Raw genomic sequence first — 12,489 nt, 5'->3', positions numbered from 1 at the left:
AGAGTTCTTCTGTTTCCAGGAATAACTGTTGCTGTCAGAATATCCATTCCCTCCCATAGGCAGGAGGCGTGGTTCTAAGGATTTCCTTTTAAGGGAATAAATGTGGCGCTTCTACTCTAATGATGCAGCCACTGGAGGAAACTAATCGCCGATGTATCTGTTGAAGGAAAAAAAAAAATGCCACAATGATTTTGCTTCCTAGTAGGCACATTTGCTGTCATCCTGCAAGTGTGTTAATGTATTTATTTAGCTGATCTCAGATTAGCGTATTATTTTAGTTGCAGCGGTGCAAGCGAGTTTGGCAATTAAGAGAGTAGAGTCCTTTACGTATTTAGTGTTTTCATTCAAAATACAAATGTTGAAACTTATTCAAGAAAACGCATGTTTGACGTAGAGATACTAAACAAGAACGCGATTGGAAAAAAAGTTGATACTGTAGAATGAAAGAAAAAACGCCCGGCTTTAGCTTTGGCCAGTTATATTGAGCAAATTGGGTCCAGAATATTGTGTTGATTAAAGAGTATTTAGTGTAAGGGGGGGGGGGGGGGGGGGGAGTTTGAAGGGTGGATCGATTTCGGCAGAAAAATGCAATACAGCGGTGGAGATTGCCATTTGTAATACGTAATGGTATAGTCAGACTACCTTCTGGGTTCCTTTTTGTAAAGTTAAAGTCTATTTACCTGTCAGAATGTCGAGTCACGCTTTTTAGAAATAGAAATCAGTGGTTTTGATTTGTGTGAAATGCATTTCTAATAGCAGTCAAGTTCAACTATTTTTACCTTGCAAATATATGTGTATGATTTAATGTACTTGTTGTTTTACTTTGAAATTTTCAAGCGGAAATATTGTGTTTCGTTATAGTTGACTTGAAGGCGTCAGCCCCGCTCGGAGGAGGCCTCTTCTCACCACCGCTAGTTCCATCCGAGACCTTCAACATCTGTCACCCCGAATGCCAGAAAGAACAACCTCGGTCCGGGAAACAGCCAAACGATGCTCGCTATTAATGAAATGACAAACGGGTGAGTCTAAAGTTTATATTTTTCTCCCGAGTGGAACATTTTCTTGAAAAGTTGGGAAGTTGACAGATTTTTTCTTTTTGCGAAAATCGGAGGGGGGGGGACCCATACCGACTTTTTTAAAACTCCTATCTAGATGGGGAAGATTAAATGCAGCGCGGATAATATAGATTAAATGCCTGTGAGATCCTTGTGTCAACTAAGCTTTACACAATTCGTCTTATAGCGTCAATGTAGTAAATCTGATCATCGTCACTTGTCTTGCTCGACAGCGCCCCTTAGTGTTCTCCTGATGGAAGGACTTGATGCTGGAAACATGCTCCCTTAATTTTTAATAGCAAATTTACTCCCAATATTTCATGCATCTATTTTATATCCTGCCTGTCCTGCCCTTTTTTTCAAATTTATAAATCAGCCTTTCAAAAGCCGGCTACACTTGTACGAAGTAAGCATTCTGCATGTGGGCGTTTTATGACTCGACACTTTGTTGATACAACTTGAGCTCATCCCAGTTTCCAGTCTGAACGTGACCTTGTTTGGAAGAGCACTGCTCTTGTGATATGAACACCACTCTTTTTGAGAAGTTTGAGAAGTGATGATCATCATGCCATTCTGAGGTTGCCTATTTATGATCGTGGTTTTGCATACCTTGTTCCACTTTTTATTTCAACCAAAGTGCTTTTGGGTCTTCAAAAATAGGTTGGCTTACTTTCAGTCTGATTTCAGTCGGGTCTTCGCACCTCCCAACACCACAAAGTACTTTTTTACCCTCCTCATCCTCATTGCACCTTCTCGCCATCACTCTTTCTGTTGTCTCGCCCCTTTTCTCACACGCTGGCATATAAACACAAATGGACACACACACATATTGACACCCACTCACACACACACACACACACACACAAACACACACAGGAAGTGATGTGGCCATGAGATATAAGCGGTCATGTTTGCAGTAACAGCATAAGGAACTTGAATGAACCAGGCAAGACATAGCACACTGGTAAGAGGCCGATACTTATTATAATTTTGTTGTATTATTGCACTGAGGTGTGGGTTTTTTCCCCCCAAGAAATACATTTAATTGTTAGCTTTTTGGCATAGTATACAGTATATATCCTGAATAATTTTACCCTATAGATTTCTTTGAGCTCCATTGTGGAATTCCTGCTGTGATTGAGCCATTGCAGGACTTCATATCAAATCCGTTTGGGTTTTTTTTTTGCTCTCAGCCTGATTTGAAAGACGTTTTGAGACAACAAATGTTTATTTTTCCCCAAGTTGGAATCAAGCAGAAATGCTGTTGTACCTCTCTTGTCCACACGGTGGCAGTGAGGTTGTTTCTCTAACGATCCATTCAGCGTATACTTTAATGATAGCTTCATTTACATTATCATCAGTAAATCCGAAAAACATGAGAATGATTTTAAAATGATGTCAATGTACAGCTTTGTGTTGAAATTTACCAAAATGGTACTGAAACTGAACCAGTTCATCTCACAACAGCTGACTGTGATATTCACCAGAATATCACATAATAAATGTCAGAGAAGCAATTTTCCTACCGGTTTGATTTATTTTTTTGTCTTTGGAGAAAGTGTCTTGTTCGCAGTCAACACTACCATGAATTATTCATTTGCTGGCATTCTCATATTTCAGTAGCTTATTGTGATGGCTGAGGGATTTTTTTTTATTATTCAGATCATGAGGCCATTCAATTAAAAAAAATGCACGGCAATATATAAAGCATAATTTTCATTTGCCCTAAAAATATATTTGCTGGGTATTGTTCAATTTAAGCATTTGTGGGGCGTGTATCTTCTCGTTTACGTCTTCCTATATTGCCATATTTGGTTTCAGTTATCCCATCTCCTCCACGTCCTCTGTTTATTTCAAGTGATACATTAGCACCATCTAGTGGACTGAAAAGGTAATTCAGTTTGTCCACTTGTGTCCTGCCTGAGACGTTAATACAGCATTTCAGCTTATTATGTACTATAAATCCACTTTATTCCCAGTGGCTCTAATTATTCTGTGATTCCTAATTAGTCATCATACCAAGACATTTAGTAAAATGCATCATGATAACAAAAAACTGCTCGTTAATTACTCCTCCAAGTGGCAATATTGTGCTCAACATGTCATAAGCGTCAAAAGACTTGAAAAACATTGAATACAAATATTCTTTTATACTATCAACTACCTAATATAATCAAGAAGCTGTCAAATGCCTTCTTGTCAACAGGCTGCTTAAACAATTTTAATTACCAAGCATAGGTTAGATTTTTTCAATTTAAAAAACAGAAAGACATTTTGTGTCTGTTGCTAATGTAGTTCTCCGCTGGCATCCTTGGCTTGTTATTTTCCCAAGAATGAGCGAGTGAGTAGTAGGCGGCAAATAGACAGCGGAGGCGAAGGCCAGAATGCCCTTTGTCCCCCTCCTCTTCTCTACTCAGACTCGTTCCTTCTACCTGAAGAAGGCGGTCAGAGACAGTTGATAGGTGTGCGGGCGCTGCTACCACACCTCTGCACGTCCTTCCTCAAGACCGCGTGCCCTGGAGGTGTGTCAGTTCGAAAAGGGACTAGAGCCGCACCGGGCTAATCTTTTTATTCGGGACAAGCCTGAACACACAGACTTTCTCCGGCGCATTTCTGGCCCAGTGGATCGTGCGCTCTCAACAAACGAGGAAAGGACGGCGGAAGTTGGCGGGGGCAATGAACTCTTTGAGACTCAAGGCGTTGTCAAATTCAGGCTTGTACAGGCGAAGACAAGAGAGACCAGACAGCTGTGGTGTGCTTGGGGATGGGTTCAGGTGGGTTTTTACCTTTTTGTCAAGTGTTTTTTTAAAGACTTGACTGAGGTTACAGTTACTCTCCTCTTGCATGAATCAATTTTAGTAAATCAGATCTGTGTTGAAGGTTGGTAACTATTCTTGTGCAATCAGGGACACATTGGAATGAAGGAAAGGACAAGCAGCAAGGTTTGAATGATTCATAAGGTTGCTTTGCTCTGTCACAAGAATTAGGATTAGTCCTGATGGCGCTCTGCTTGGAAAATGGAAGATTCATTATTTCCATTCCCTCTGCCCCCAATTTTTAGGGGGATTTTGACTGAAAATGTAACGAGTTCTTTGTCCCGATCAATAATTGGCCATTATCTGAGCCTTTGGACTTTACTTACTTTTGGTATCAGACTCTGATTGTTGTCTTTCTGAGAAAATGTATTGACAGACTTTGATTAATCCAAACTTTTGCAGAGTAAAGCATTTCATTCCTTTGAGATGAGTAGGACGGCACACAGCATGTGGAATTGCGGCGTGACCATACATCAACATCAGTCCTTCCTTCCCTTTTTCAAGTGGTTGCAGGAATGTTGTAATGTGAAGAATGTCGACACAAAAGAGGGGAGCTCTGTCTTAAGAGGTGTCCCCGGGTCAAGTAAAATGAACTTTGTGCCTGCGTACAAAATGACCTGCTAATATGCACAATATAACCTTTCCAGTGTGGCATCATTTCATGGCATCTAAAAGTAGAGCTTTTGCGCACCGCAACAAAGTTTAACTGCGAGAATTGGATTAAATAATATCTGTCTGTGAAAGTCAAATAACAGGGATTTTATTCAATGTGACAGTGCTAACACTGTAAATGTTACTGTCGCTTGTGGCTGCCGTGTTTGTGTTCTTTGTTACTGTGTGGACTCAAGTGGGACTTGAGATAGTGCAGGTCAAAGTGGGTGTTGTGTGTGTGTGTGTGTGTGTGTGTGTGTGTGTGTGTGTGTGTGTGTGTGTGTGTGTGTGTGTGTGTGTGTGTGTGTGTGTGTGTGTGTGTGTGTGTGTGTGTGTGTGTGTGTATGCGTGCGTGTTTGTTTGGTGTGGGTGTGTGCATACACTTACGCTTCCCCAAGCTGCTGGAGTCTTTGTTGCCATGGTTTCTGTTGACACTGTACATGTTTTATGTTAGCAAGGCGTGCGATACATTTTTTCCAGCCTGTGTCTGCTTGCTTGGCACTCATTCAGGAGTTATTTCAAAATAAAATAAAAATATTGAGCTAAGCGAAACTGCACTGACAGAAAAGTAGCTACAGAGGGAGCAAATGATTTGCAAACACTGTTACAGACCAAGGAATTGTTTTTTTAGAAATTCACAACCTGGGGCGTTAAGTTTGTCTTGTGTGTTCTCTGAAATAGCTGTTGACACGTGAGAACCCTCCAGGAGAGTCATAAAAATGCAGCTGTAGAAAAATGCTGCAGGCTACATAATAAGGATCAAACATGAAAGGTAAAACAGAATTTGTATAGCAGGGATGTAGGAAAATGTAATACAGCAGGTTCTTCCAATAATAATCTTCCTTGGAATAAGGGTGGTACACTTTGCATTATTGTGCCGGTGGCTGTACTGTAATCAGGAGGAAGGCTTGTGTGTGTTTCCTCCTCTCGCTGATTAGATTTCCCCGTCTTTCCGTAGCCCAAACTGAGACAGGTGACTTTTCTGCATTCATTATTCTCCTTTGGGAAGGTACTGATAAGTTTGTTGTGCCTGGAGAAATCTTTGGGTTTATTGTTCATTCATGTTACACGATTGTCAAAGCACACCTCTGAATAGATGACGCTGAGTCTTACTCGTGGAAACAAATACAGCTGTGGAATCATATGTTATGTGTATGCAGTGCCCCCCCCCCCCCTTCTACTTCTCTCACACAGAAACACACACATAAAAGCAGCTGCCAGCACCTTGTTTGGAGATGAGGTTTCACTGGGTGTCTATTTGTAGAAAGATGAAGTCATGTTAGGAACTCTAGGAGGCTCATTTTACAAACAATAAAAACGCACAAAGTAGACCCTTCAAATCCTTACGGGATACGGAAACATATGTAAATTCATCTTGTAAAATCAAATGCACTTTAGTTTGTACGAATTATACAGTTGTTAGCTGAATAGATTAATAGACACATTCACGCACTTGCCGTTAATGGCCACAAGTCATGCTGCTGAGTCATTCAATACATAGACTGGCTAGCAGGTTAGCTAGTTCGTCATTGTCATTCGCTGGCACCCACGTCACTCACCAGGCCAGGGTCTGCCTTTTAAAGCCATACACACTCAAAGTCACAGATACGACACTAGAGTTGAATGTGAGGGAATAATACCTCGACCTCACATTTACATTTCTGTGTATTTGTATCTGATTAAATGAATGAATAATAAGTTGATTTGTAAAAATGTGACACTTTCAACCTCATTTGTGAATTACACGCGTGTGTGTTAGTATACATGTGCATAGGTGCTCATGAATGTGTGACCCGCTCAGCAGGCAAGCGTCAAAGTTGGCTCTTCATTTCAGTAGCCGGTCCAAGAATAGATAGCAAGCTCGACAGGCAGGAGACTGTGTCTTTGTGTACGTGTGTGTGTGTGTGTGTGTGTGTGTGTGTGTGTGTGTGTGTGTGTGTTTATGTGTGCGCGCGCGACTGAAAAAAGAGATCTTGTCGATGTGGGAAAGACGGAGTGAGTGGGTGTGTGTACTTACATGCAGACAAGGGAAAGACTACACCCATTACAGTCTGATGAGTGGGTCCGTTAGTTTCCCCCGCTTGCTTTTCTGGATTCCTGCTCCAACCGATCGCTGGATTTGCCTAGCAGGAAACTTTGAAACTAGCTCAAAGTTTGGGACCCGATCAAGAGTGCAGAGATGAACGGCCGTGCTGTACCGCCATCCATACCTGAGGATGGAGAGGTCTTGGACTACAATTCACATAGGGAGATGAACGGATACCATCAAAGGGTTCAGGATGGGGATGGAGAAGAAGCAGAAGTCCTGGTGTCCAGGTCCCAGAGGCGAAAGAGCGACGTCAAAGTCTATAAGGAGTTTTGTGATTTTTATGCACGCTTGTAAGTAGAGAAAGGACGAGCTCACAATGAATTTTTAATCACAAATCGAAAATATTACATGTCGTTGACTGACGTGCTGATACACCGTATGACTCGTTAGAGGTGCGTCAGGGACATTCTGTCTTCACAAAAACCGATACGGCGCTGGCTCGTTTGCCGCGACCTTGCTCTGTTACAGAATGTGAAGAATTTTTATATGATACACAAACTGGGTTTAACTGACCTCTTGGATTTATTTGAGGTTATTTGTGCAGGGATGGTGCCAAACGCTGCACGAGCTAACAGAGAGTAAGCTATTTTTGTGCCAAGGGGAGGAGTGATTATGCAAACTAGAAAATGCCAATTGGTATCCTGAGTATGTGTCCATGAATGACATGAAAGCTAAATATAAATGTTCTATTTACCAACTGCGGACATAAAGTCATCAGCGTATTTGTTGAGGCAAAAGGTTTCTTCTTTGTAGTTTCCTGCCTGGGGTTTGAAAATGTAAATTTCAACAAAATGTCTGGTAACATTGAATAAATTGTGAGAAAATTTTGTTTCTGTTAGATCTGAACCGCAACCAGTACTATTGAAGTGCAATATTACAAAATACTGTTGTTTAAGCCTGAAGCGTATCCCAGCTTACTGGGTGGGACCATTTAATGTTTTTTACAAAAATGCCAATTAAAATGAACTCCCAGAGTTATCACTCCTAAATAATAGCAATCTTCTATAATAATCTTCTCCCCACCCAAAATGTGACAGCAGTGAGTCAGCCTCACCTAGTCCAGTAAGAAAATATGATGACTCCTGCCGAGGAGGTCATGTTTTCATCGCTGTTAATTATTTGTGTAGTTAGCTTGGATTCTCTTAAGTGTCTGATTGATTTTCTTTTTTTTCCCCGAGACATCATAATTTCTGATCTTATTCTCAATTGATCTGTCATATTTTTCATGAATCTTATTAGGAGTAAAACTCATGAGTGGTGCAGTTCTTTGCTGTTATGAAATAATACTTTCAGCTCTGCATTATCTTTTCTCTATTCCAATCATGACAGTATACTCCGACACTTACGTATAATCAATTTTTTTTTTTTTTTTGTCCTTTAGCAACATGGCCAACGCCCTGGCCAATGCCATGTGTGAGCGCTGCAAGAGTGGCTTTGCTCCAGCAGAGAAGATAGTGAACAGTAACGGAGAACTTTACCATGAGCAGTGCTTTGTGTGTGCCCAGTGTTTCCAACAATTCCCAGAGGGGCTCTTCTATGAGGTAAATCTACAATTGGGTTCAGATTTTGTCAGCCATATTTTATTATTATTATGGTTGTTATTAATAGTATTCTTATCACTCTACAGTTTGAAGACAGGAAATATTGTGAACATGACTTCCAGATGCTCTTTGCTCCGTGCTGCCACCAGTGTGGTAAGTGTTAAGGAAACACACGAGACCGTTTTTCTGACAAACAAACTCATCACGTTCCCGTCTCAGGTGAGTTCATCATCGGCCGCGTCATAAAGGCCATGAACAACAGCTGGCACCCCGAATGTTTCTGCTGCGACATCTGCCAGGCCGTGCTTGCCGATGTTGGATTTGTCAAGAACGCCGGCCGGTCTGTTTGACCTTAAATAAAGCGATTTACGGTATTGACATTGCATTTCGTAACGTTCTTTAACCCGTCGCTACTTTCCCCGTCTTTCAGGCACCTGTGTCGTCCGTGTCACAACAGAGAGAAAGCGCGTGGTCTCGGCAAGTATATCTGCCAAAAGTGTCACGCCATCATTGAAGAGCAGCCCCTTCTGTTCAAGAATGACCCCTACCACCCTGATCATTTCAACTGCAACAACTGCGGGTAAGGATCGGGAGTCCATCCAATGTGATCACAAATGAGGACGTGAACTTACTCATTTGGTCAAAATGCCCCCCCTCCCTCCCTCCTTCCATCTGCAGAAAGGAACTGACTGCTGATGCCAGAGAGCTCAAGGGGGAGCTTTACTGTTTGCCCTGCCACGACAAGATGGGCGTCCCCATCTGCGGGGCCTGCAGGAGACCCATTGAGGGCCGCGTGGTCAATGCCATGGGCAAGCAGTGGCATGTGGAGGTCTGACTTATTTGTTTATTTTATAATACCACCAAAAAGTTGATGATGTTTTTTAAGGTGAATTGATTCTGCTATTTCCTCAGTTAGGTGCATTTTATCCCACACAATCAGATTTTCGCTCCTTTATCTCCAGTTGTCTTCTCTGTTTTTCCACATTACTCAAATCCGCTCATTTTGTCACTCTTTATGGCCGTTTTGCTGTTTTCCTTCCTCCACATGCAGCACCACGTCTGCACTTTGTGTGAGCGGCCATTTCAGGGCCATCCGTTTTATGAGCGGGATGGCCGAGCTTATTGCGAGACACATTTTGACATGGTGAGGGTTTGAACACTTGGTCTGATGTTTCCACTGCAGCAAGGAGCTTTGCCTTGTCTCTCTAAAAGGGCTGCGCTAATCTTGTTGATGATCGGGTCTTGTATGTAATGTATGACAAAATGGAAAGATCCGCTTTTCCATTTGCTCTTAAAAACGCTTTGTTGGCTTTTCCCTGCTTTTTGTCTGCTCATCCCTTCTCTCTCTCGCTCTCTCTCTCTCTCACCATTCTCTCTCACTATTTTGAAACAACACTAGGACAGGTGAACTGATCTGAACTGTGATGCCGTCTTTAATAAAAGTCTAACTTAGTTGCAGAACTAACAGTGTGCGCTTGCCCTTGGCCGTGTTTGCAGCATTTTGTGTGTGCAAAATGTGAGAAACCCTTCCTGGGACATCGCCACTACGAACGCAAAGGCCTGGCCTACTGTGAAACACACTACAACCAGGTAATACAAACGTGATGAATTGTATACATTCTAGAGTCGAGAAATAAAGTAGATTGCTATTTCTTCTTAAGCAAATAAAATATATTTAAAAAATCAAGTATTGCCACCAGGTGGCTGTAATTGTGTAAGCTCTTGGGAATGTTGGCCTACTGTAGATGGTTGTGAGTCTTCTCCTTTTGGATAATGTACAAACTGAAGCATTTAAACGATAAAATAATCTCATCTGTGATATTCTTTTTTTTTTTTTTTTTATTTGTTTAATTTTAATTAGATTTTTAGAGAAGATTTGAGGGTTTGTTTTGAAATACTTCACTTTAGGTTATTATTCGTTTGTTTTTGTTTTTTTATTATGGAGTATTAGAAAAAAATCAATCAAACCTAATAAAGGCACTTGTAGGTCTTGGAAGCATTAAAAGAAGAAATCTTTATAATAACACAAAAGGTCTCCGGAGCAGCCATGGCATGTTAAAAGCTCAAGTCTAAGCTGGCATGGGATCTGAATGCTGTGTTTTGTAAAACACTCAAAGAGTGCAGCTATCAAGTTGTGTTTTGTGATTATTTTGATTAACATATGTTGCCGCAGCATTACTAACATCGTAATGTCACTTTCAGCTGTTTGGAGATGTCTGCTACCACTGCAATCGCGTTATAGAAGGAGATGGTGAGATGACTTTTTTTTTTGTTTGTTTCCAATCTGTGTCCGTTGAAGTAATGCGATCGTTGTTTTCACCGTGCTTCCCTCATGTTCTCAGTGGTGTCAGCCCTCAACAAGGCCTGGTGCGTCAACTGTTTTGCTTGCTCCACTTGCAACACCAAGCTCACCCTCAAGTAAGTGACATTCATTTTGGCCTCAACCTCTGATCTTGTGTGGACTTTACTCCTTCGTTTTATTACTTCCATTATTATTATGCTTCTTCTCTTCTTTCTCTCCTGTCGTCTCCTTCTTCCTGTCTTTTGGGAAATCCCCCGTCCTTGCTCTGTCAGGGATAAATTTGTGGAAGTGGACTTGAAGCCGGTGTGTAAGCACTGCTATGAACGTCTACCGGACGACATCAAACGCCGGTTGTCGAAGCGGGAACGCGACTCCAAGGATAAAAAGAAGAAACCGTTGATACCCATGTGTCTGTGAACCTCTCTCCTTTCCTTCTCCACACTTCTGCTGTTCTTCTCTTGGTCAGTTCTCTTCCCTCTTTCTGTCTTTTATGTTGCCAATTCTGCTATTCCCATTCATTTTATTCTCCTTGTTCAGAAAAGTCTTATTGTGACAATGATGACAGAGCAAAATGCATCTGTGTCTTTTACTTGTACGTTTTAGGTTTTCCCTTTAGGTTCTTGGGAAATCTCTATGCTATGCAAACAGGGAAGTCGGATCAACGACATTTTGAAGGGATCGCTTTGTTTTACGGGGCTCGTGTTCTGTCTGGGTCCAGAGGGTAAAGCCTTAATCACTTCCGGCAGCTTTTCTTGCGTCCGCTGTTGAAATGCTAGCAAAGTGCCGCCGTCACTGAGTTTGACACGTGCCTTGTCCAGCCAGTGATTATCTGCTCAGTGTGGGTGGAATCCCAGAGTTAATCGAATTAACGACACTTGACACAGAAAAGGACTACTTTGTACATGTGTTAAGAAGTTACTCAAGTAAACTTAGCATCATCAGAAGACAAACGAATCTGACATGTTACATGAGTGAAATAAATCATTTCAATTTCCATGTTTACTTCACAGGAACAAGTTTGTGGAGTTTGACATGAAGCCAGTGTGCAAGAAGTGCTATGAGAAATTTCCACTGGAGCTGAAGAAGAGACTGAAGAAATTATCGGAAACAGTCGCAAGGAAGTAAACACGGCGTTCACGTAAACACCCGACACGTACACATTGAGTCTTTGTATGTAGAACTGCCGAGCATTGTCATTTAATGGGCCAGACTCTGTCAGACAGGTGTTGCGTTTGTGCACGTGTCATGTGCAACTCAAAAGAACCTTTCACTTAGCTTCCTTTATACACTGCTATTTAACTAAAACACGTTGCAATGGATTGATTTTGTTACTGATGCTCTAGCATATTAAAGAGCAAGCTCCACATTTTTTTTTTTATGCTCAACTATATGAATTATTTACTTTTTGTTATGATCACTTTTTGATGTATTGTAAATGTGTATTTTCGCTTCAAGTTTGTTGTTCTTATGTGTTATGGATTGAATGCAGAATTTATCGGTGCATTTGTCTATTTAAAGTCCAGCTGTTATTTGTCAGAGCAACTGTTATGTTACAGTTATGAATGGTGGCATTTGCGTGTGGTGTTAAACATGTGTCGCCACTGTTTGTAATCCAAGCAAAATTATCCTCTTACACCAACTTCCTCCAGACTCAAAAAACAAAGCCAACTGTCCAATCTCCTTATTCTGCACTATATTTTGCCCTCAAAAGAAAATATCTTCTATTCATTATATGTAATTACACATTCCATAGTGTAGCAAAAACACGAGTCATGTGTTTTTGTTCTGAATTTAATTGACACCTGATGCCAGATCATTTCAAGTATTCCACGTTAAAGTACATTTATGTTGCCATTTATTTGTAATTCAGCTACAAGTGGCACTAAGGTGAGGCGTCATATTTTTTGATTCACATTGCTTGGTAATCACATAAACATGCCAAAATGTATGGCTATAAACCATAATGCAGTTATTCATTCAATGAAAAAAAATCTGTTAGCTCAGCATAATAAACATGTATTTAAATTATTGTTTG

The 12,489-nt window shown here is 41.1% G+C and overlaps 1 protein-coding gene across 5 annotated transcripts; it reads left to right on the top strand.

The window, feature by feature from the left end:
- Positions 1-134: 134 nt before the first annotated feature.
- lims2 (LIM and senescent cell antigen-like domains 2) lies at positions 135-12,483 on the top strand. 5 transcript variants are annotated; one of them, XM_085919714.1, is made up of 11 exons: positions 135-228; positions 862-1,019; positions 7,993-8,152; positions 8,239-8,305; positions 8,372-8,492; positions 8,583-8,732; positions 8,831-8,981; positions 9,650-9,742; positions 10,355-10,403; positions 10,495-10,570; positions 11,465-12,483. In XM_085919714.1, exons 2-11 carry the CDS (start codon positions 991-993, stop codon positions 11,577-11,579), a joined length of 1,011 nt encoding a protein of 336 aa, XP_085775840.1. In that variant the 5' UTR covers positions 135-228; positions 862-990; the 3' UTR covers positions 11,580-12,483. The 5 variants fall into 5 exon arrangements, with proteins under 5 accessions (XP_085775840.1, XP_085775841.1, XP_085775839.1 ...); XM_085919715.1 differs by lacking the exons at positions 135-228; positions 862-1,019 and adding an exon at positions 1,057-2,019; XM_085919713.1 differs by lacking the exons at positions 135-228; positions 862-1,019 and adding an exon at positions 2,796-3,829.
- The last annotated feature ends 6 nt before the right edge of the window (positions 12,484-12,489 follow it).

Source organism: Syngnathus leptorhynchus, chromosome 9 (genome assembly GCF_054491065.1).
Source record: "Syngnathus leptorhynchus isolate UIUO chromosome 9, UIUO_Slep, whole genome shotgun sequence".
Taxonomy (NCBI): domain Eukaryota; kingdom Metazoa; phylum Chordata; class Actinopteri; order Syngnathiformes; family Syngnathidae; genus Syngnathus; species Syngnathus leptorhynchus.
Note: the sequence above shows the minus strand (reverse complement) of the source record. Positions and strands in the feature narration are given on the sequence as shown.